The sequence below is a fragment of the Helicoverpa zea genome, chromosome 29 (assembly GCF_022581195.2).
Source record: "Helicoverpa zea isolate HzStark_Cry1AcR chromosome 29, ilHelZeax1.1, whole genome shotgun sequence".
NCBI lineage: Eukaryota > Metazoa > Arthropoda > Insecta > Lepidoptera > Noctuidae > Helicoverpa > Helicoverpa zea.
This window is the reverse complement of record NC_061480.1, coordinates 4,149,521-4,175,879: the sequence shown is the minus strand read 5'-3', so window position 1 is coordinate 4,175,879 and position 26,359 is coordinate 4,149,521. Positions and strand designations below refer to the sequence as shown.

Genomic DNA, 26,359 nt, shown 5'->3' with positions numbered 1-26,359 from the left:
TTTAAAATACTCATAACCTTTTTAAAAAGGCGTGAACTACTACAAACAAAATACAGAACCCGCCAAAATACATTGAAAAAAAAAAACACTTCACAATACCATTCTACGAGGTGTCAAACTTTGACAATAGAGTTTTGACGTTTCAATTGTCAAGTTTTTTTTTTATAAACCGACTCTGGTAGCTATTCAGCCTTTCTTAATTAAGAAGTGAGAAAAAAAACATGATTTATGACTTCTTAGGGTTCATACGCACTATGCGGGTAGCCGCATTACGGCTAGCCGCGCGGCTGACCGCAGGATGCGGTTGCGAATGCGGCCAGCCGGATCACGGGCAGCCGCATTCGCAACCGCAACGTGCGGTTGAAGAACCGTTGCGATTTGCGATCATGTCGATCCATTTCAAAGATGGACGTGGAAAAAGTTGCACGTAATGTGTGTAAATGTAGTAAATTTACACACGTTACGTAAAGAAGAAAAAACAAAAAAAGAAGTACTGGGTGCATCCTTATTTGCAAACACGAGATGAGAGCAACCATTTTGCAATATTTTTCGAAGAAGTAAAAAAATATGAAGATAAGTTTTTCGGATTTACTAGAATGAGCATAAAAACGTTTGAAGAATTATTGACACAATTTCGCAATAGTATTAAACCGGATGTAAAGTTAATAATAGTGCTACGGTAAGTAAAATAAATATTTATAATTCAATTTTTATTAAAATAATGTAGGTACACATTTCAAGCATCATCGTCAGTGATGGAATTAAAAAGTTCCAGATAATCACTCTCCTGAGAATTTTCGGAAATTGGCGATTGAGCATTCGTCGGATTCCTATAATCACTCTCCTGAGATTTTTCGGAAATTGGCGATTGTGCATTCGTCGGATTCCTCACAATTTCTTGAGACGTGTCTCGTCCAAACTCCGAAGACTGCACAGGCTGCGTGTAAACATTACTTCCTGAAAACTGTGCCGTTTGATATCCATGATGGGTATTACCTCGTCCAACCTCCGAGAAGTTTGTACGGTGAGAATAGGGACTATTACCAGAATAATGTGACATTTGATAACCCCGGTAAGAATTAGGCCTTGGATAATCAATATTCGAATAATTGAAAATCTGCGCATCTTTAATTACCTTTAAAATATCTAATTTACTTTGCAATTGCATATGTTCTGGAATTTTTTTAAATTCCTTTACTAGAGACAAGAAAAAGAGGCGATCCGCGTCATCTTCAACACTCTTTCTTTCTAAATTTCTATTTAAGGCCCCGACTAACTCTCTACCGATAAGATCATCACTATTATTTTTCTTGTTTCTCTTTGGTGCCCATGAAGTATTTGATGGAAGTGTTTCTTCATTTTGCATAGCTGTGTTACCATCTTCATTTTCTGTAGTTACATTCCCCGTTGTGCTATTGACAGTTACAGTATCTTTTAAAAATAACAAACTATCGTAGAAAACATATGAAGTCTTTTTTTTTGCCGCTGATCCGCTCTTAGTCTCTTTCGCTTTATGGGCCTTCACAAAACAGTCGCGAATATTTCTCCATTTTTTTTGAATACTCAAACCTAAAAAAAAAAAAAACATTGTTTCAGATATTTGGCGTCAGGCTGTTCATTCGCAGAATTGCATTATATGTTTAAGATTGGAATTAGTACTATCGCCGAAATAGTTCGAGAAGTATGTGCAGCTATATGGTTTTGCTTAAAAAATATATGCCTACCACAACCAACCAAAGATATGTGGCTTCAAATTGCAAATGGTTTCTCTACTAGAGCACATTTTCCGAACTGTATAGGTGCTTGTGACGGAAAACATATTAGAATTATAGCACCTAACAATAGTGGATCAATGTGCTTCAATTATAAAGGATATTTTTCTTTGGTATTGCTAGCAATTTGTGACAGCAACTACAAATTTGTGATGATTGATGTTGGAGCATATGGAAGATTCGGTGACTCAGCAATATTTCAAAACTCAAACTTTTATAAAAAAATTCAAGAGAACCGCTTGAACATTCCTGAACCAGCACCTATTTCAGGAAACAATGCAACTTGTTTCCCCTTCGTTTTTGTAGGAGACGAGGCATTTGCTTTAAGTACGTGCATGATGCGCCCTTATCCGAGAAATAATTTAAATATTACAAAAAGAACATTCAATTATAGACTTTGTGTGGCTAGACGTTACATTGAATGTACTTTTGGCATACTTGCGAATAAGTGGCGCATTTTTCACAGACCAATTAATGTTCACATCGATTTAGTTAGTGATATTATTAAGTCTGCTTGCATTTTACACAACTTTGTAAGAGACAGAGACGGATATTCTTTTAGAGACTCATTAAGTAATCCACTAACTGAAACTATTACTCGAGATAACGTGCGAAGAAACAATAGAACTGCTTTCGGATATCGAGAATCATTTGCAGAATATTTTATGCATGAAGGGAGAGTAGAATGGCAGGATAATTACATTTAAATAAAATACCTATTTTGATAATTACCTAGTTTTTGTTTTTCCTCCTTTGTCAATTCCGTACCGTGATAAATATGCACTAACTCTTCCCATGCTCTTTGTTTTAATATTCTATCAGAATACTCTGGTTATTTGGTGTTCCAAATTGCTGGCCGACTCTGGATTTCGATGATAAATTTTTCGGTATCGAATTCCATTTTACCAGACGTACCACGTGCGTACCACGTACTCACTCAATGGCGGGCAGCCGCAGACTGAACCGCACAGTGCGTATAGCAACCGTCCGGCTGGCCGTCACTCGGGCCGCAGCCCTCCGAGCGACCGGAGCGGTCTGCGGGTAGCCGCATCGCAGTGCGCATAGAAATGAATATTACGTACATAATTGTGCTTGCGGTCAGCCGGACGGCTAGCCGCAATGCGGCTACCCGCATAGTGCGTATGAGCCCTTAAAGTCGGTTTGGACTTTGTTAAATTCAAGGTTTTCGTTTATTAATAAAAGTTATGTAATAAATAGGGTTCATGTTTAATTATATTTCAATTGCGGTTATAGGTAGGGTACGTTTCGAATGCTAACTAGCGGTTGGTTTTCTTGATATTGTTTGATATTTTGGGGCCTATAGTAATAACTAATGAGTAATCTGTGCCTGTAATATAAATCGAGAAAGGGGCTATCAAATGCAGAAATCCTTTTTCAAATCCGACTGGTGGTTCCTGAGTTAAGCGCTTTATAACAAATTAATAAGAACATGAGGCCAGTAGTTTCAAAAATATGTGTCATTCAGTCCCGTTACAAGAGCTAGTTATCCCGGAAAATAAGTGAAACCGCACGAAACAGCCAGTGCATAAGTCTATCTATACTAATGTTATAAAAGTTCCGACACTACAGAACCGATTAATCAGGTTCAGAAAGTTGTTTTCCCGGTAAAAGGGTTCTCTGACTTGTCATCGTGGTGTACCAATCGGTTTCACGTCATACGCGTATGCCGCTGCTCACGGGGAGGGCCCGAGCATAGGTGGCGCTCTACGAGAAGGCTTGCTACATCCCACCCAAAAAAAAAATAAAAATAAAAGGGTTGAAGCCCTGCGATAAAGCTAGTATTAAATATAATGAATTCCATCCACATAATGACCGCGGTAACATAGCTTAATCACGAATCTATCGATCAAAATGTCTGCTAGTTAGAACAGTCAGTAATAAATCAATTGGTAGTTAAAATAGTTAACTACAATTCCTACCTATTTGCTAACTGTGAGTCATACAAATAATAGGCGAGGTTCATATTAAATATAGACAAGGCTATTTTTTGGGGATTGGGATTGTAAAAATATCATCATCATCATCTCCCGAGCCTTTCCCCAACTATGTTGGGGTCGGCTTGCAGTCTAACCGGGTGCAGCTGAGTACCAGTTTGCCACAAGGAGCGACTGCCTACTTATCCCAATAAATATATTTTGATTGTTTGTACTGTAAGCTCTAAAACCACTGAACTGATTTGAAAAATTATCTCACTGTTAGGAAGTTAAACTCTTCCCGAGTAACACATAGGCTATATTTTGCCCGGCTACGGGAACAAGTTCTTCGAAACGCGGATAAAACCGTGGAAAAACACTTATGGTCTTACTACAAAAACTTAAACACGTATCAAACACTTGTCTAAAAAAAGTTTGGCTGCAAAATGGACCTTATTTCAACGTCAGTCATAATCTGACATTTTTGTAGACAAGTGTTAAACTGACGTTTAAAAGTTTTTGTGGTAAGACGGCTAGTCTTTGTTATATACAGTGGGTATGCTGCCTTATCATTCCTTGTCAGTGGACTTAGATTGGTATAGTAGGTATGAGCCCCGTTGAAGTGTAAAATATATTGCTGACATAAACTGCCTTAATAAGATTCCTAATCATTTGTACGGAACCCAGTATTCAATCCGATACACACTTTACCTACTTTTATGCCTTTGTCATTACGAGTTCCTCCATGTTTCGGAAGGTGCAATAAATTGGTAGGTCCCGGCTGGCATTTGAACATCTTTGGCAGTCGCTACGGGTAGTCAGAAGGTCTGATTATCAGTCTTGCCAAAAGGCATCGGGTTGCCCGGGTAACTGTATTGAAGGGGTCAGATAGGACAGTCGCTGTTTGCAAAGCACTGGTACTCAGCTGCATCTGGTTAGACTGGAAGCCGACCCCAACATAGTTGGGAAAAGGCTCGGCAGCATATGACTAACTAGCCGTTTTACCGCGATTTCAGCCGCGTCCCGTGGGAACTACGGACGCAGGAAAAATATAGCATATTTTACTCGGGAAGAGCGTAGCTTTCCAAGTTCAGTAGATCCAGAATCATTAGGGTACAAATAGACAAAAAATCTTTTCTCTTTATCATATTAGTATAGAAGTAAAAATTCCTTTCACTAATAACCCATGACCAGTATTGACCAGCCGATTATTTTTAACCGAATAATCGTTCGTCGATTATCTTCAACGAGGTTGATCACTCGATTACTCAGACGTTCCAGGCAGCCGGAAATAATCGATACAAAGGTATTCTGCAATAATTGATTTGGGTATATGAAGATGCAATGCCAATGTTTTTAATTGTTTGGGTCAACAACTTTGATTGTAAGATTTAAAGCTTTCTAATTTTAATTTTAAAAGTTAGTTAAAGTAGTTTTTGGTGAATTGAAAAGTCGTGGAAGCTTATTTAGTAGTTTATACGTCTCTTGTATGTGTGTGCGGGTGCAATTCCAATATAGGTCCTTTAAAAGTATCTTGGACTCCAAAGACTGGGACAAAGATGAAGGAAAATTGAACATCTCCAGAAAACCTGGAATTTTAAGTCTTAAATCGTCACTCCACTTACCGGATAAAATATAGCCTAAGTTACACGGGGATAGTGTAGCTTCTTCTGAAATAATTTTCCAAATCTGTTCAGTAGTTTCGAAGCCTTTATAATATTAGTATAGATGAATCTTCTGATTTCTGATTAAAAATCATCAAATGACACCTCCCGCTGTGTGTGCAGCGTGAGGGAGACTCTTACTGACTAAAACCCATCATATTCCTTCTGAAGCCCTTTGTATACCAGCGCCGCGGTAACTCGCGCGAACAATCCCGCAGCCCAGTTTGTGAATCTTCTATCGTATTTGGCATACAACTGCACATACGTACACACACAAAGGCAAGCAAAGCCAGAGGTCAGCAGTAGTATAATTTTAACTCCCATGTGCATTACGGCGAGCCTCCATTAGAGCGAGCAATGATAATATTAAGTGCACTGACTTATAGGGTTGCCACTTAGAAAATGATATTTACTCACAGTGAAATTGGGAGATTTCATTATTTCAAGAGTACTGCCACATCACAAAAATATAGGTACCTAGAGATTTTAAATGAGGTAGGACTGTGCGTATCACCAACCCGCATTGAACTAGCGTGGTGATTAATACTCAATCCTTCTCCGTGTGAGAGGAGGCCGCAGCCCAGCAGTGGGACGATAAAAAGGCTGTAACAGGACTGTGCTTTAAGGGTTCTGAACCTGAAGGGTAAAACGGGACCCTATTGCTAAGAAATTGTTCGTTTGTCACCATTCTGTATGTCATGAATCTTGAAAGAAAAGAAAGACAGTTGTTTTCATAGAAGATGTAGGTATTATTGGCGGCGCTATAGCAAGATAATAAATACTTAAAACTAAAATAGGTAAAACAGAAATTTTACGGGCTCGAAAATATGGTATGTAAAAAAAAGGAATTTCTTATAGACCTATTACAAGTTCTAATGAAACACCAAGCTAGGTGGTTCTTATGGAGAAGCGACAAGAAACTTTATGGACACTGTTTTCAAAGCAGAAGTGATTACAATTTTTGTCTGAAAACAAGTATCGATATCCAAAATTTTAAGTCGAATATGAATATTTAAATAAATACCAATTTAGTACCTCATCCATCATCCTCCGAGCCTTTTCCCAAACTATGTATGTTGGGGTCGGCTTCCAGTCTAACCGGATTCAGCTGAGTACCAGTGCTTTACAAGAAGCGACTGCCTATCTGACCTCCTCAACCCAGTTACCCGGGCAACCCGATACCCCTTGATTAGACTGGTGTCAGACTTACTGGCTTCTGACTACCCATAACGACTGCCAAGGATGTTCAATGACAGCCGGGACCTACAGTTTAACGTGCCATCCGAAACACAGTCAGTGGTGTCTAAGATATACTTAGAAAGTACATACAAACTTAGAAAAGTTGCATTGGTACTTGCCTGACCTGGAATCGAACCCCCCCCCCCTTTTACTCGACGGGTTGGTTCTTTGCCCACTAGGCCACCACGACTAATACCAATATAAATACCAATAAAATAAATACCAATTTAGTACCTACATAGAACAAATAACTTTCGCGTGTGCCAGCCCTAACTCGCAACATCTCAAGAACGGAACATTTTTATCATTACGACTTGCACGAGGAGCCCTCATTAAACTGTATCAAAAGCATATTTACTATTATATGTATCACGCTTTTAAGCTTTAAGGGGTAAGCAGAGTAATAGTAAAAAAACATTTAGTACATCACATTCTAATATTATATATCTTAGACACCAATAACTGTGTTTCGGATGGCACGTTAAACTTTAGGTCCCGGCTGTCATTGAACATCTGTGGCAGTCGTTACGGGTAGTCAGAAGGCAATAAGTCTGACACCCGTCTAACAAAGGGGTTGCCCGGGTAACTTGGTTGAGGAGCTCAGATAGTCAGTCGCTCCTTGTAAAGCACTGGTACTCAGCCGCATCCGGTTAGACTGAAAGCCGACCCCAACATAGTTGGGAAAAGGCTCGGGAGATGATGGTTAAAATAACTAGTAGAACTATTAATGGGAAATCTTAAAAGGGTTAATTCTCACCCCTTTTCAAAAAGTACCAACTGAAATACAATAGGAACTAAAAAGTACCAGTAGTTTCACACTTCACGAGCCGTGAATCGAATCCCCTATACTTGTACAAATTGTTCCTTTGTCTTCACTCTTGTAGTGTGAATGATTATTATATTCAATAGTTTGAACCTTTTAAAAGTTGTTAAAACGTAAAGTGCTTAGAATTCTAATGGTTTTGCATTTGTGAGTATTGAAGTGTCCAATAATATATAGATTTGTTTCTCCCGTTAATAAAAATCCGGTTCATGGGTGACAGACGGGCAGCGAAGTCTTAGTAATACCCTATCCTATCCTTTGCTTATGGATTAGTCAGTGATTTTTTTATAAAAATATTTTTACTAGCTTCTGTTAGAGTTATCATCCGCGTGAGAATCACTCCGGTCATCGGGATAAAAATATCCGATAGTCTTCCTCAATAAATGGGCTATCTTACACTGAAATAATTTTACATATTGGACCAGTAGTTCCTAAGATTATAGTTCGGCCATTCAGAGAATGCGTTCCTGACACGTCGCGATTGAACTGACGCATAATATAACACACACTCTTCACCTTTAAAGATATAACCTGAAATAGGCATGATGACAGTAATCAAAAATCATTAAAATAATATATTTATTAAATTAAACTTGAAGCTTGGAATATAAAACGCGCATTGTTTTCTTTATTAATAACTAGCTGTTGCCCGCATCTTCGTCTGCGTGGGCAATATAGAATAGTCAAATTACTACTTATCCCGTAGGTGCGTTCTTTCACGTGACAGTATAATTAGGATTAGCACTTAGCAGTCGCATAGATTCATTGATCAAGGTTGTGTTGTGGATGTGACCATTTATCTAAAAAAAAGAAGTAAAGTTTGTGACGTTGTTCAGCCAATTTGGAAAATTATTACGTATGGTGCGTAAGTAATTTTCACAGGAAACAGCTATAATCTATGTCTATATGCTTTGAGTCTGACAAAGCTGTCATTTGTACATTTTCTGCAGCTGCTGCGACTAATCAGAAGCCAGAAAGTCTGTCAGTCTTACCATGGATATCGTCTTGTGTAGTTGACTGGATTGAAGATAGGTAGATAGGTAGTCGCTCCAAGCAAAATATTGGTACTCAAACAGATTCGGTGACTGGAAGCCAACACCAACATAGTTGGGGAATAGCTGGATGGATGATAAAATGAGTCATCATCATCAGCAGGCGCATAGGGTAGGATAGTTTCACTACTGGGGAGAAACACTTGTATGACGGGGATTTTCTGTGCACTTACTCACTATGGTAAGGCTGACCCCACATTAGGCGTGCGTGATCCTCGGGCGTGTGAGTAGCGCGGGCGTCGCGAGCGCGCTGCGTGAACGTCGCGTTTTGCTGCCCTGCGGCATGTGTGAAGAGTGCAAGCGACGCGCTCGCGGCGAGCACGCGGCGCTCGAGTTGCGTTCTTACCCCTTCACCCGCTATCCCCGCCGCCCGCTAAACGCCTTAGCAGTTAAACGTCAAGGAGAGCGGCGCGTGCGCGCGGCGCGAGGCGCGCTGCAAATGCCGCAGGGCAGCAAAACGCGACGCTCACGCAACGCGCTCGCGACGCACGCGCGGCGCCCGCGCTACTCACGCACGCCTAATGTGGTGGCCTAAGCCGGGACTCCACCGAAATGTTTGCATTAGTTCACGAATAGGCAAAATGTACGTATCTGTGCGAGTCCACTTCATGTGTTCGTACTTGAAACCTGCAGTTTTGCCAAGATTTTCAAAATGTACGCTCGCAATTTGCCATTTCTTGGTGGAGCCAGCAAATCAAAAGAAACATAAGTGTTGTATACTGTGCGTCACTACCGCACACCGGGAAAATTTCGCTATTGCGGAGGACGTTTATATACCATATTTTGTGTCACACGTAAACAGGACGACAGTAAGTATCCACCGAAACACTGTCAAAGATCTGATGAACAAACAAATCAGACCTGACTTGGTCACCTGGGGCCAATCAGAGCTCTATGAAGCGATCATACGCTTTGGCTCCTACTGTTATTGTGGTTTCTGAAAATTTAATCACCTCATTCAACGATGAATGTAATTCTGATGGTACTATTAAGAACACTTGCTTAGCGCAGAAGCTGACGTTAGCAGGTCAAGTCTTTTGACTTCTCGAATAGGATACCATTGGTTTTTGTGCAATGCACACCTGCAATGCATTCTGGATTAGGATAGGATATAGGTGGATAAGATTTGCAACAGAGAACAATTCTGTCTTTGTGATTAAATGACATCAAACGTAGTTTTATATAAAAGGTGTTTTTTTAGACTTGGCTCAGGTCTTACTGAGACTGTTCGTAATCGTGAACAGTGTATTTGCGATCAGAAGTTGAAAGTAAACTTGTCTCTGGTATGCGGCGCGTAATTTGTACGTTTTCAGACGCATAAAGCATTTTACGTGTGTATGGTATTAAATCGAGAAAGCTCCCATTTCTTATCTGCACTTTGTATCTGGGCTTGTTTTTAAAGCTACAGAATCCTACATTACCTACCTCACGCTTAGCAGCGCCTGCGAGAGATAGATCCTCATTTCTTCTAGGATTAATTTTACATATTTTGCATCAGAAAAAATAATTAAGGTCTACTTAATACTACTCACTCAAAGTAATTTGTTTTAAGGCCACCATCTAAACTATGTTTTGAAAAAATCCTGATATGAACTCCATCTGTAACTTTAAATGATAAGTAATTGTTCCACTAAAGTCATCATTTTTGACATAATGTTCAAAAAATAATTTAGATGGCACCGTTTTAAATTTGGCCGAGAACTATTAATTTTCCTTTCATCAAGGTAATAATTATAGTTGGATTTTGATGTGGCACGGCAAACTGACAAACACAATTGAAATGTCTATCGAAAAATTACACTTCGTGTTAAAATATGGTGAATTACGGAAAATACACAACTCCATCTGTTGAAATAATAATCCTCTATAAAGAATGTATGGTAATATTGTCATTTACCACCTCGCTCCTTTGACAAATTGATGATGTATTTTATTTACCACAGATGGAGCTACTTTAACCTTGGCTAAACAAAATTTTAATTTTTTTTTCTTCCGAAGTTACTTATAAAGGTGTGATTTTCTGTGTAAAGATTAATAATAGGCCGATCAACTAATATAAGTACAACATTCAAATGTACAGTTTTGACAAATAGATTGCGTGTCGTAATATTTTACATCTTGAATTCACAAAATTAATCATATCTTTTGATAGAGTGAATCGATTTCAATGAAGCAAAAACTAAGTAATACCCCAAGTTACGTAGAATTTTTGTATATAAGCATTGTCTGCATTTAATTCGTAGATTTTACGTGAATCCCGAACAAACAAACAGATAAACAGACAAACAGACAAAAATTACAAAAATGATGGAAATGGGTTCTGTTAGTTATCCTTTAACATGCTGGCTATTTTTTTTGTCAATTTCTTCAATGTACAAAAATTACTTTTCTACAGATTTATTATATGTATAGATGTGATTAATGTGTATTTTTATAAAATAAAATTACGAAATAAGGCAATCCGCCATGATATCTTGAACACCAATCAGAGCTCGTGACGTCATCTCTCAAAACAACTCGCGCGAAAGCGCGCGAACGTCACATTTCGTTATTGTGAACTTCCACTGCGATCTTTGTTTTTAATTAATTAATTGTTTATAACACGAGTTATGGAGCCCGGATTTATCAAGGCAAACAGCGCTAATTTGCCTAGAATTGAAATCATAATGCTGGGAGAGTTTTTGGCATCAAATAAAGATTTTTGTTCAGCTGAATTTAGAAATATTAAAACTTCCATGTAAGTATACTAGTTTAATTAAAAAAACTTCTATGTTAGAATATTAGTTTAATTAAAAACAATTTTAGTTATAAATAATTCCTTAAAATTACTTTTGACAATGTATTTGTCATCAGGTGTAAATGTTAATGAAATCTATTATCATGGTTCTACCCTTTATTTATAAATTGATTTTTCTTTTAGGTCCTCCAGGCCATCCTATGGTGATGACGCTGTGAGTTACGTACAGCTGAAACGCAAAAAATAAAACAAAAAAATAAAGTTGTACCCTGGGCAATATTGCTTTTGAATCTCGCCTTGCAAGTTTAAGCCACTTGTTTCGTATTTTTTTATTGTGAGGAACGTACACAAATAACTTATCAGGAGTTGTTTTGGATGTGTTCTTACACTGGGGGACCCCACAACAACTATGCACTTTCGAATTCATCTATACATATAATAAATCTGTAAAAAAACTGTGTCTGTACATTGAATATATTTAAAAAATAATAATTGGGTGGGGTTTAGAAACAGTAATGGAGCACAAATCCAAAAAAAAAATTCTGTCTGTTTGTCTGTATGTCTGTATGTCTGTATGTCTGTATGTCTGTATGTCTGTTTGTTTGTACACGCTAATCTTCGGAACTACTGAACGGATTTCAATGATTTTTTCTTTGTTGTATCAGTATTAAGCCTGGTCAACATATAGGCTATAATATATCTTCGAAACTTGAAGACCTGATGCAGAACTCCAACAGACCAACAAAACTATAAGAGATATAAAAATGGTGCCATGGCAAAAATTGTTTCATGTGATGAGCATTTTTAGTTGAGATAATAAATTTGAAGATCTGGAACACCTGATGTGGAACCCCAAGAGCCCAGCTTCTCTGTACCATATACAGGTATGGCGTTTTAGCAAAAGTTGTTCAATTTGATAAGCACTTTCTATTGACTTACACAAATTGAAGATCTAAAACACCTGATGTGGAACTCCAGGTGCCCAGCTAGACTATAGCATATAGAGGTATGACGTTTTAGCAAAAGTTGTTCAATCTGATAAGCACTCTCTGTTGACTTATACAAATTGAAGGTGTAAAACACCTGATGTGGAACTCCAGGAGTCCAGCTAGACTATAGCATATGAAGATATGACGTTTTAGCAAAAGTGGTTCAATCTGATAAGCACTCTCTATTGATGTATAAACATCGAAGATCTGGAACACCTGATATGAAACTTCAAGAGCAATACTACACTTGAAATGTATAGAAATGAATGTTATGAAATAGGTATGGTGAATCCTATCCTAAAATAATGGACACGTATTTTTCTTTTCTCTCTCTCTCACAAACAAATAATAACGAAGATACAACAACGCTTCGTTAAGTCACTGCTTAGTACAAATTTTACATACTTAGACGTGGCGTCACGAGCCCTCACTCTCCGACTTTGTTGCGTTATATCTCATTATTATTTTGTATGTCTCTTCCAGACCTCGGGACTACAGAGTTCCGAATTTTTGGGAGGCAAACGTGGGGCCGAAGCCAACACGCTGAAGCCCTTTTGAGACAACTTTAATGAAATGGTGACACAATACCGTCGATTATCCCTTTATACACTATAGAAATGAACCCAAGGACATTCACCGGTGGACGTCGTTAAAAAAAAGACAATCCCCGGTTCTGTGCTAAACTATTGCTAACTATTGAGGGAAACTACTTGGGCTATTTGTGATGGGATGTTAGTGGATGTCAATGGTACATGTAAAAATGGCAGGTGGAGACTCGCCACCTCACTTACTGGGCCCCCGGGAACCTGAAGCGTGAGGATACCTCGGCGGACTTTAAACACAGATTACGCGCTCCCTGTGCTTACCATGAGGCACCTACCCTCCGAGCAGGGCTACTAATCCTGCTCTAGCGACTCCACTCTGGACGGCCAAGCCAAGCCAGAGGCGTGAGACCTACCCCCGTCATGGTTCACTCCGACCGGCCGGAGATGGGGGATACTCTCCCTGGAGAACTCAGCATATAGTATAGCCCCGCGGGGTTGCTACTCCCCGTCATCAGCCTCAGATGTCCTGCGGTGCCTATATCTCATTATTATTGTCGTTATTATCTCAAGAGCCTTTGTCCCAATTATGTTATGGTCGACTTCCAGTCACGATGCAACTGAGTACCAGTGTTTTACAAGGAGCGACTGCCTATCTGACCTCCACAACCTGGTTACCCGCTCAACCCAACATACCTTGGTAAGACTTACTGGCTTCTGACTACCCATAACGACTGCCAAGAATGTTCAATGACAGCCGGAACCTACAGTTTAACATCCCCTCCAAATAACGGTTATTGGTATCCAAAATATACGTAGAAAGTACATACGAACTTAGAAAAGTTGCATTGGCAGGCACTTGCCAGACCTGGAATCAAAGACGCACGCTCATACTTGAGAGATTGGTTCTCTACCCACTAAACCACCACGACTTCCACTAAGTCACCACGACTTTGTCATCTATTTAATGTTTTTTTACGTAATAATACGTGTAACATTTTTGCCACATAACTTAAATGCAGACTTATTAGAATCACTACTTTTATCCCTATGATCACGCCTATTGCGGTTCAGTTCTCAGCGTTTTGTTTAGTCCAATTTAATTAAATATATGGAACGTTTCTAATGTTTATCCGTATTCCGTTGTTTTCAAGTCAACGGGCCCTTAAAATTCAATATCAGATGGTTCAGATCTTTGATTTTGCTGACCCCGTAGTCGCTGGCATAAGGGACAGGATCCGCGTACGAAGTCGCGGGCAGAAGCTAGTATTTAATAACACAAAAAACTTAATTATTGCACGAGCGTTGTTTACTTGCGTCTTGTAATTTCAGTCGTGACGTCACAAGTGACGACATGACACTGACAAGCGTTTTCGCGCCGGATTCAAAGTGGACAGAGAAAAATGCAATTATTTGATAAAAAAACTTCGCATTTTCTTAAAATTAATAATTTTTCATATAAAATAGACGTATACCTACATCATACAAAGGAATTTAAAAATTTGTCATCATGCCTATTACTAAACCCTAAGCTCACCGACAACACAAACGCCAGTTTTTCTCAAAACTACACTTTGAAAACTGAACGTGAATATTCATAGTATGGACCTTACTTAGACCTTGGGCCTTACTTTTTTTGGTGCTGTTAACAGTCCTGTCATTCAGTACAAAAAAAAAACAAATTTCCTTGAAATTTGACAGCTGACAGCAGCTGTCAAATGCACAAAAGATTAAGGTACTCCTATAAACAGTTGTTTTAAGAAAACTGACGTTTATGTCGTCGGTAAACTTGTGTAAGTAAGCACAAAGTAAAATGAATGGAGGTTGGTCGGGTCAATTGTATAGCATCGGAATTAAATTTATGGGTTCGATGCCCGGCTGATGCAATGGAAATCATTGGTCCCAGTTATTGCTTATGTTTAGTGAATAAACGCACTTATGGTGTTATTGATTTGGGTAACATTGTAAGGACCTGGTCGTTTCTAACTTCTACATGACATCAATACGTGTAGATATAATTATGTCACCATCCGCCTAGTCTTTAAGAAACTACATATGTTGGGGTCGGCTTTCAGTCCACCGCACAAACCGATACTTCTTAGTAAGACCAGTTGTTGTCAGACTTTCTGTCTCCAAACTACCCGTAATAGATTGCAAGGATGTTCTAAAGACAGTCAGGAACCGCTTAATTAATGAGCCTTTAGAACACAGAGGAATTCGTCGTGATAAGAACCACGATCATCCACGTACCCACTTTTTATATCGACTGCAAGCAAGCAATACCTCCTATCTGACTCCGGGTGGATTTTAAAGGGGAACAATAAAACTTAATAAAATCCTTATTCCGAGGTAGGTATAATGAGATACTGAAAATCCAAGTTTTCTTTATTTACGCATAGTATTGATTAATAAAGTTTTTTGTTTTTATTTTGAATCTTAAGCTACCTTAAACCTTTTTGGTAGATACAAGTTTTTTGAAACAAAAATGTCAGATAGGAGGTATTGCTTGCTTGCAGTCGATATCGCATTTGAAATTGGTGCCTTACGAAATAAACACTAGACTTTAGGTATATTAAACACCGACGGCGACGTACGATTTTTTAAAAACAATTCATCATCATCATCAGCCTATAGCAGTCCACTGCTGGACATAGGCCTCTCCAAGTGCACGCCACTGAGATCGATTTTCGGCTGTCTCAAAAAGGGAGACAAAAACAATTGTTTATTTTGAAAATTCAACGTGAAAACTAAACAATTGTTATAAGAAAATTGACTTTTATGTAGTCAGTTAACTTGGGCCTTATACGTTTGGGAGTAATTTTAGATTAAGTAGGTACATACCTATTTTATCAATATAAAATCTATAAAATTTATTTCTCTTTGTCCACAGGTCAAAATAATGCCGTAACAACGCTACTCCCCCCTCAACTCCGGCAGTACATTGCCGCGATGACGCGCTACGTTCGCGCGCTCTGCGTGTGCGCAGCGCTGTTAGTTCTCGCGACGCTCACCCGTGGCGCCACTTGCCCTTGGGCTTGTTCGTGTAGAGCGGCGGCGGCGGATTGTGCCCATAGAGGGTTGTTGCATGTGCCTAAAAGGTTGCCGACTGATTCGCATCGGTTGTAAGTATTGTTTTTTTTTCTGTAGTTTTTAAGTAAGATATTGTACTAAGTTACTCTTAAAGATCAATTTTCTTCATCATCAGCCTTTTCAGATTTCCAGCCTTAGGAGGATTTTTTAAAACACTGAAAAAAACTAAAAAACTAGTCTTCCGTGGTAGTTCTTTTTAGTCTAGAAGTTGGTGGCAGAATAAATGTAGCTGCATCCACTAGTCATCGACTTCACCAATGCACCCTTTTTAAAAATCTTCGTCTTTAATCACACTTGTTCATACGGATTCATAATTTGAAGTCTGGATTTCGTCAAGATGTTTCCTTCACCTCATTCAGTCGTTGGTGACCAAGGTATAATTTGAAAATCCCTGTTCCATTCAACGTCCCTATTCTTAAGAAAAAATGCAATTCTTTTAAATGGTAAGAAAAAAAGTTTACATTCGATGTAACACAATAGGAAAAGCCACAAGGCCTAATCAAGTAAAATTTCCCCCAATCTTAACAGAATGTGTGAAAAAAAAACTTTCATCGAAAAATTCCATCACCACAGCCCTAGATAAAAGAAAGTATTTCCCATAGATCGATGTGATATGAAAACCCATGAAAACTATCTAAATTACCAATAAACAGCCCATCTTTTTTATGGGGGTGAGAAACCCATAGTAATACAGTCTAATATTATAGAAAAACCTTTCGGTATAGTCCGTGGGGAAAATTCCTTGTGAAAATATTGTAGAGTGAGGTATGTTTAGAGAAGGCGTTAAGGGGCTCGTGGCTTCGTGAGTATATTGGTATGTGGCTATTTGTCAATAAGTTATTTTTCTTGACAAAATTAAAATATTGACGTGTTAGTATTTTAAACCTATTTTTGTAGATAGTATTTTGAACGAATGAATATAAATAAGTATAATAAGAATATGTAACTTAGATAATTATTCTTTTTAGCACTTATTTTATTTCAGAAGAACACATACAGGTAAAGTACTATATCTAGAGTTGGAAAAACCAGAATAAACTTTTAGGCCAAACCTACTTAACTAACTACTTCTAGACTATGCGTAATTCTTTTTTTTTTTTTTTTTTTATTAGCCTATGCTGTCCCACTGCTGGGCAAAGGCCTCCCCCAAAGCCTTCCACTTTTCTCTATCCCTCGCTTCTTGAGGCCAGTCCGAGAGGATGCTGTCCAAGTCTTCCCTCCAGCGCTTCCTTGGTCTCCCTCTCGGTCGCCTTCCATCCTCCGGGATCCACTTTGTGGTTATATTGGCCCACTTGTCCGGGTGCATTCGACAGATGTGACCCGCCCAATCCCACTTCAACTTTGCAGACTTATTGCCCACATCGAGTATGCCCGTCTTGGACCGGATAATGGTGTTGCGTATCCGGTCGCTTAGCCGTATGTTGAGCAGGCTACGCTCCATGCTTCTTTGGCATACTTTTAGCCTGGACTTCTGAGATTCGGTCAAAGACCAAGTCTGAGCGCCGTAGGTTAGGATGGGCAGAATACACATGTCGACTAGTTTCCGCTTCAGCGACAAAGGGAGCTCACCCTTCATAAGCGACTTCATGGACCAGTAGCTCTTCCAGGCGTTTTCGATCCGTCGATCGATTTATTGATTTCGACGAAACAGGCAAGACAAGCGTAATTCTAGAACTGTGAAAAATAGTGCTTATTCTTCTGGCAAATAAATACTACTCAAAAACTATACAATTCTTCATGTTCGAAAAGATTAAATTGTCCATGCTATCTTATTTAACAAAGAAATCATATATTGCGATTCGTAAGACAAAAAAGAAAAAGTACTTCCTCCAGACAGTTTTTTTTCATTTACAAACGGAAATAGACGACATTTCACAAAATAGTAACATCAAATTTTAATTTCACCCTCGACTGGCAGCCTGATAAATGTTTTATAGTTTCTGATAATATACTGTCTTGTCTAGCGATTTGTAGATCTGCAAACTATTGGCACACTCCGTGGGTAGGGGAGGTGGTACAGACAAGTACACAAGCGGTATAGTAAAAATATTAATGTTGGGACGTTATTTCTTGCAAGATTATTAAGAAATGCTGATTTGCTGAAAATAATTATTAAAAATTGCATCACTGTTTCTGAAAATTGGAAAGCATTGTCATCTCCCGAGCATGCAGCTGAGTACAAGTGTTTTACAAGGAGTGACTGCCTATCTGACCCCCTCAACCCAGTTACCCGAGCAAACCGATACCTCTTAGTAAGGCTGGTTGTAAAATTTTCTGGCTTCTGACTACCCGTAACGACTGTAGAAATGTTAAAATGACAGCCGGGACCTACAGTTTAACGTGCCTTCCGAAACACAGTCATTGGTGTCTAAAATATACTTGGAAAGTTCATACAAACTTAGAAAAGTTGCATTGGTACTTGTCTGCCTGGAATAGAACCAACACATTCATACTTTAGGCCACCACGACTTTTTTTATTACATTCAGATAAGGATAAAATACATTATATTCTATGTCTAAAATATTTTTCAATTTCAAATGAAATAACTTGTATCCCCAACTGTACATAAGGGCGAGTTCATATTAGCATCATATTGGTCGCGCACGTGCCGACAATATGTCTCGCAGTGTACACACACCTATAATATTATGTTTTCTACACAAATAGCTTATTGATTTGAATTGAACATTTTTCTTTGAGGTTTTTGTAAGAAATGTGGAGATTTTATTTTACTTTGGAAAAGAAGGTTCGTAATTAGAATAGAAAGAACATTATCAAATGACTTTATTGCTGGTTTCTGAGTTCGCTGTTTATCAATTTTTTAAGGGGATAATTATTGGGAGAATGAACATACAAATAAATCATGTACGGAGGTAATTTAATCAGAAACCGGGTACACCAAAAATTTATCTTTTTTTTTGTGTGCCTTTTAATATTCGTGAATTCTGTGTTTTTGCAATACACACAATAGCTAAGAAAAGTAATTCTTATTGGTTTCTTAGTTGTATTAATTCTCCAGTGACGATAAGGGTTGATTCTCCAGTGATGATTGTCGTAATTAGTAGGTATACGCCTTGAAGGTTTAAAACAAAAAATCTATTAAAACTTTCACTTGTTACATCAAAACATATGTTACATAAATGAAAACCAAACTATAGAATTTTCCATACTCTATGCACAAATTCTTTTATCAGTGGTCAGCAAAATCCGGTCTAAAACCGGTTCATTTTTTTTTTGTAAATATTTGTACAACATTTGCATGCACGAACTGAAGCGGAAATGTAAATTTTTCCTTTTATTTTATTACTACCGGAAGTACCCTACGTCCTTTGTACAATTTAGGGGAAATGCTTTTCCAAAATATATGAATATTTACCCTTCTATTTGGGTTTCAAAGAGAATGGTAGTACTTGTGTTTTGGTTCAAAGGGGTAGATAAGGTTTCTTACTTGACGTAAATATGTCTAAAGTTTGAAGAATTATTAACGTTTTTTTTTTTTCGTTTGAAATCTACTTAAGTCTTTTTTTTTGTTGTTGAAATATGTAGGTATGCATTTCTTTGAAACATTGACATAAATCTTTTCACAGGATGAAACCCACGTCGGTTCAGCTCTTATACAATTGTAGTTACCGAAATAATTACATTAAAAAAGAAATTATTTGTTTCTCTACGATATTTCTCCTCACCCATCATCATCTCGCCATTATCGCAATTTTATCTGCGGTCGAGGCATTTGTATCTTCTTTCATACTTAGGTACTTATTTTCTTCTATCTGCCGTCATCTCGCAAGTAAGTATATCTTGGACACCAATGGCTGATAAAAAGGTGAAGGAAAACATCTAGAGGAAACCTGGACTATATAGTCTGAAATCACCAACCCGCATTGAGCAAGCGTGGTGATTAACGCTCAATCCTTCTCCGTGTGAGAGGAGGCCGCTGCCCAGCAGTGGGACGATAAAAAAGCTATAACAGTAAGATGAACATAATACATTATGTCGCTTAGCATATTATTCATAGATTGGCAAAAATCAACAAATAAATATGAAAATAGAGTCCTCAAGTACCTACTTAGGTCCAAAAAAGTTACATTATAAGCGCCCATTTATTTTGGAAATCAAAGAAAGACACTCCAAAATTTCAATAAAAGTCCTCTAACTCTTACCCCACACGGGTATATCTTGGTACAGAGCGGTGACGGTCATTTGCAGGATTCCTTCCAAACGCTTTATGAGAGTAGGGAGCCGCGGGCGAGTGGGGTGACTGTGGTGGCCGAGTTTTGTGATACTGTCTTGGACATTTTTTCTGTTTTTAACCGAATTTCCAAAAAAGATGAGATTTTGATTTCGTCGGGATCTTTTTTTTTACCCGATAGAAGACAAGCAATGTAATCCCTCTCATAAAGAAATAGGATTATTGCCCTTCGGGTAAAACAGATTTATTTAGCGAAAACTGCTTTGGATAGAACTTTTAAGTGCTTAAGGGAGTCTTTTATTTTTTACGTTATTAATTCTGTAATTTTCATCAGTGCCCTGTGTGTTGGCTGTTTAGCTGGGCCAGAAGTTAAACCTTATGTATCAGAAACCCAGTATTGGAAAGTTAAAAATTAGAATTGGAAAGAGACAAGTATTCTTGTTAGATTTCAACGCCGCTTCACCTACAACTTAAAATAACCTATTTCAGTAGTAGAAATCTTCAAGACACAATCCTAAGAACTGACACACATTATGGTCACCGCAGACTGCCGCCGGCATCGTCTTGTTCATCTATTGAGCGCTTCCGCTCAGTAGCGCCACTGTGCGATACCCCTTACTGTCTACTATACTGCAATTATTGAGCTCTTTAGTTATAGTAGGTTTAACACCAGGTGTCACTTGAGTTTTGTTTGAAATATTGACTGAAGCAGAAGCCAATACAAGCTAAAATGTTACTTTTTTATGCTTCCACAATTAATCTTTTAGACTCATTTTAATGCTAAACAATCCCCGAAGGGTTTTATCATAAAGAACCGACCATCTTATCACTGGTCAATTTTGCGTCATCACTCCATCAAAATTATCTTAAAACGGCTTCGGCCCCACGTTCGCCTTCCAAAAATCCGGAGAGAGCCCTGATTATAGAGATAGTCCAGTGGTCTGGTGGAGACATACAAAACAATCGTAAAAATTAGTTTTAGTCTAATACATAATGTGAGAAAATTACGTTCTAAAACAATTGGGACTAAATAAAAACACCGCCAGACGCCTAATAATCTATTCCATTTAATTTCCTCGCACGTCGCACCTAACTTCATGCAGTGCACTGCAGTCCTGGTCTTGGCAGTAAGCCAACCACTGCTATGCAGATGATAATTAATTGATCAACTTTATTGAAAAACTGTCTTTTTTGATTTAGGGCCAAGTTAAATGGGCGGCGAAGAGAATTTTTGGGACGAAATATGGGAGTTCAATTGTTTTTGGAAAGGCTTTTTTGCTTAGAAAGGAAAATTAATAGATGTATGGAAAACAAAATGACTAGCGGAGGTGCCATAACGCAAAATCTCCTAAGGCCTCATTTACGGGGACGCGGGGCGTCTCGCGGCGCGTGTGGCGTGGCGTCTCGCGGCGCGTCTGACGTTTTTTCTGTTGGGGCGGCGCGTGAAGCGGCACGCATCATCGCACGCGTAAACACAAACTTATAGCAATGTACCTCCATGTTCATGGAGAAGCCAGACGGGAAGTAGCGCGACAAAATGAGGGGGTTCAGGGGACGAGGAACGTTACTGTTTTCGCCCTTATACGCCTCTTTTGGACCCGAGCATTTTTTGTAAGACCAAATATCGCTGCGGGATTGTTCGCGCGCGTCCCTGGTACATAAAAGGCCTACGACAGACCTCGACAGTTTTAGTCAGTAAGAGTCTGACACTCCCTCACCGCTGAGAACCCACAGCGGGAGAGGTCATTTGATGATTTTTGACGTAGTTAAAAAAAATAAAAAGATGTCTCAAAGAACCCACAGGCTTCGTTAGTTCACTCGTAATTGATAGGTTTGATCATGCCCACCGTACGTATTTGAGCTACAAGAAGGCGCCTGACCTACCTGCATTATGGCAACTCCACTCATCTATCCTTTCTTCGTGATCATCATCATCATCATCATCATCTCAGCCATAGGACGTCCACTGCTGAACATAGGCCTCCCCCTTAGATCTCCACAGATACCTGTTGGAGGCGACCTGCATCCAGCGTCTTCCGGCGACCTTTATAAGGTCGTCTGTCCTTGTTGGTGGACGTCCTACGCCTTCGTGATCATATCACATTGATGTCGTCTTCCTTCACTTATAAAGACACAAAAATAAATTCCCAAGCTGAAATATATAGAAAGTACCTTCAGTTCTCACCCCAAAATCCTATTAATATCAATTGTCCCTCGGAAACCGTTTAGCAAATACTGCGATATTGCGCTGTTTGTCAAAAGAGGGGAAAGTAAGGTTTTCTAATGGCTAATAATGGGGTATATTTCAATAATTGCCTATTTCGGATTTTTCTGTCATAAGTCTAAGTTATTGTGGGCTTTATTTACATAAAATAGCGAGTGGAATAAAGTGATATTATAACTGCTTATTATAATTACGTTTATACAGAAATCAACATCATCATCTCCCGAGCCTTTTCCCCACTACATTGGGGTCGGCTTCCAGTGTAAACGGATTCAGCTGAGTACCAGTGCTTTAAAAGAAGCGACTGCCTACCTAATCTCCTCGACCAAGTTATCTGGACAACCGGATACCTTTTGATAACACTGGTTGTCAGATTTTCTAGTTTCTGACTATCCGTAACGACTGCCAAAGATGTTCAAATGACATCCGGGGACCCACTTATTTAACGTGCCTTCCGGAAACTCGGAAGACCTCATATGACAAGATGATCACCCATCCATTAACCGACCGGACCAAGAGTTGCTTACCTTAACATGATCGACCTAATTCAAGCTGATTCAAACCCTTATACCACTGCTCACAAATCCATCCTTTTAACCACTGAACCACTAGGAACAGAAATAATTGAGAAAATACTTGTCTAGTACAAGTAATTACAGAACTACTGAAACTTGCTAACAACTCGACTTGATGGCTTGCAAGACGGTACTGGCGGGGACAGAAGTGATTGCATGTTTTATTTCTTTTATTTTTATTTTTGTTTTTACTATTTTTAGTTTTAAACTGGTGTAGTATTGTGCGATTAAAACTTAGGATTAATCGATGATTATTTTTTGTTTTTGTATTCAATTATTTTTGTGTATAATGTACTTTATAAACTCTCGCCTGACCACCACAAGGTTTCTATTTGCTTATTCAGTAGAAAATAAGAACTCTCTGGCTTTGCCTTAATGACTTTAAAAAAGCGTTATAATGCTTTCCTAGAAGGTCAAATCTATAAAGGGTTTTCATTGAATAGCGACGTAGGAAAATTAATGGAAATACTACTGCGTTGTCATTATTTTCAGTCATTTTGAACCACCAAAGATACTTTTAAAAATTACCTCGTAAAAATCACCATTTTGGCAGATTGGCATGCTATACTAATACTACCCGATTTCCCACGGTTTCATCCGCATCTCGTAGAAACTACTGCCGATACCTGGATAAAATATTATATTTACATAGAAGTATGTGTACCTACAAATTGCGAAAGTTTACAACCTTTTATAAATAAACCTATAATCAAAAACAATTATTGCTTTCAGAAACAAACTAACAATTGCTAAGTTCATTGGCTCCAGTTAAATCGTTCAGTTTATTTCAGTTAACTCGATATCAAGTTACTGTAACGTTCAAGTTAAATCGGTAACCTAAGTGGCAACTTTATGTTCTGTTATAGTTTTCTAATTCTGTAAATGTAAGGCGATTATCACACTGCCCCGCATGATGCAGCGTAGCGCGTGGATGCGTTTTTTTCCGTTGCTTGTAAATATCTCCGTTTGTATGGAAAACACGCATAGTCCAACACACTGAAAATGCATCCACGCGCGTTCATGCGGATCACGCGCATACACGCGGAGAAACATGCACCCCCGCGCGTAGGTGCGGGGCGAGACGCAAGGTATGGCACACTGAATCCCGCAGTGCCGCGCGTGATTTTGAATGGGCGTGACGTGTATATTTGAAAATGGAACTCGATGAGAGCCGCCATGCGTGAATCTACAAAACGCACCTACGCGCGTGAGTGCGCAAAAAACCCGCACGATGATGCAGATCTGCACTCCCGCAGGAACGCGCGTAGGTGCGTTGACACGCAAGATGCAGCGTGATGCGGGGCAGTGTGAAGTTCACCTAACATTCCTTACTTAGATTGAACGATTAATGGTCAATTTTCGAAATTGTTGTTAATGTTATAAACTAGCTCTTGCCAGTGGTTTAATCCGCGAAAAGTGGTAAATGCGTTGCGTATTCGGGTAAAAAGTAATAAATAATAATAAACCTGTTGCCCCCTTGTTGCGATTTAGCATTTAGGACTGATTCCCGGGGGCCCAGTAAGTGAGTTGGCGAGTCTCCACCTGCCATTTTTACGTGTATTTATTACATTGTTATCGGCAGGTGCCATAGTTCCCGTAGTTTCCCCATTCCTAGTCCACTAGCATCCCATCACAATAGCCCAAGTAGTTTTCATCCATAGTTAGCAATAGTTTAGCACAGAACCGGGGATTGTCCTTGGGTACATTTCTATAGTGTATACAGGGATAATCGTCGGTTTTGTGTCACCATTTCATTAAAGTTGTCTCAAAAGGGCTTCAGCGTGTTGGCTTCGGCCCCACGTTCGCCTCCCAAAAATCCGGGACTCTATAGTCCCGAGGTCTGGTAGAGACATACAAGATAATAATAAATAAAAAAAATTATTTATCCACAGTTACATACAGTTTGTTTGCCTTAAAATTAAGTAAGGTACATTTGTTAGGTGTAACTATATTGTAGTAGCAGACATTGCTTTCTTGGATCGGCGGTCCCCAAACTAGGCTAGGCCTGTATCTTGGGAGCCCGAGTTGCGGTTACATGAGTATTTTTGTCGTGCGCGGTATATATGTGGACAAAGATAGAATATAAAAAAAATTAAACAAAACGTAAAAAAATTAAGAAAGTTAAACAAATTGGAGCATCTTCTTAAAAAACTAAAAATTTGTCTCTTTCTAGACGTTAAAAGTAGTAAAAAATAAAAATTATAATAAAAATGCTTAATTTTAATCGAACTTAGCTTATCAGTCTCAATATATAAGTAACCTTTTGGCTTTCCTCGTGAAATGGACTATTTAACATTGGAATATTTATTTTCATCGGCCCGATAGTTAGTACGATAAGTGAACCAGCTGTATAATCTATACAAATATAATATAGACAAAATATGTTTTCTTTATTTGTACTCGAAAGGCTCGAAACTACCGAACCCATTTGAAAAATTCTTTCACTGTTGGAAAGATACACTCTTCCCGAGTAACATAGGCTATATTTTATCCCGGTACGGGCAGTAGTTACCACGGGACGCGGGCGAAACGCGCGTAAATTACAGCTAGTAGGTAATATTGCATATTAACTTAATGTCAAAATCGGTTATTGAAATTCGTAAGTAATCACAAAAAATAATATTTTTTTTACTTTATTTAAAAGAAATAAAAACTTTTTTAGGTGCCTATTTATGCAAATATGTGTACATTTGTTTATCGAATAAAAACATCAAAAGAAAAAAAGTCAAGAGCACTTTTCTCCTCACCAGTACCGCAGCAGACGGATATAAATCAATGCAAATACTAAGTTTTAATTAAAATTGTTCCAAGTTAAGTCGTTTCGCGCATCGATAGCTATTCAGAACTATACCTATGTTAAACTAGCTGCATACTATGATTTTACTTGAACATTGTTGTAGGAACTACGTCAAAACTTAGGCACTTATGCACTAATATTAGTTTCGGAATGACTGTAGGTCTGGCCTGGATGCCATTTGAAAATCTTTGGCAGTCGTTACGGGTAGTCAGAAGCCAGTAAGTCTGACACCAGTCTTGCCTTGGGTGAGCTCGCATTGAGTTGCCCGGGTTGAGGAGGTCAGATAGGCAGTCGCTCCATGTGGCACACTGGTACTCAGCTGAATCAGGTTAGACTGGAAGCCGACCTCAACATAGTTGGGAAAAAGCTCGGGAGGTGATGACCCGTGCATCGGAGAGGCTATGAAAGTGATGGAATAGTGAGTGTACCTGTGTCTGCGCAAATGCTCGTGCACTATAATATGTCCTGCGTAGCTGGCTGATCTCCTGATCTCCCTATTATGAGTTTGATAGGTAATAGGTAAGTTAGTAGGACAAAGCCACGAGGAGCAACTAGTCTTATAATAACTTAAAACAAACTAGTTACCATAACCAAGACTAAGTAAAACATACGGAACCAAAAATACACAACATTTAAATAAAACTTGAATAAAATAATAAATGTATGCCAAGACACGGTTCACTATCATTCATAAGTTGTATAATCTGTGGTATATAGGTATAATCCTC

The 26,359-nt window shown here is 38.7% G+C and overlaps 2 protein-coding genes across 2 annotated transcripts in view; one reads left to right on the top strand and one right to left on the bottom strand.

The window, feature by feature from the left end:
• LOC124643954 (protein slit) overlaps positions 1-26,359 on the top strand; it is a 137,316-nt gene that overhangs the window by 59,619 nt on the left and 51,338 nt on the right. The window contains exon 2 of the mRNA XM_047183081.1: positions 15,643-15,874. Within this exon, the coding sequence (XP_047039037.1) occupies positions 15,702-15,874 (173 nt within the window). The 5' untranslated portion in view covers positions 15,643-15,701. The remainder of the gene's footprint in view (positions 1-15,642; positions 15,875-26,359) is intronic.
• Positions 696-2,604, bottom strand: LOC124643959. The gene is made up of 2 exons (XM_047183090.1): positions 2,505-2,604; positions 696-1,569 (listed from the first exon to the last, which is right to left on the bottom strand). Exon 2 carries the CDS (start codon positions 1,364-1,366, stop codon positions 737-739), a length of 630 nt encoding a protein of 209 aa, XP_047039046.1. The 5' UTR covers positions 1,367-1,569; positions 2,505-2,604; the 3' UTR covers positions 696-736.

What these genes read in the sequence shown, in the direction of transcription:
- LOC124643959 (XM_047183090.1), bottom strand. Translation starts at nt 1,366, where the DNA reads ATGCAAAATGAAGAAACACTTCCATCAAATACTTCATGGGCACCAAAG.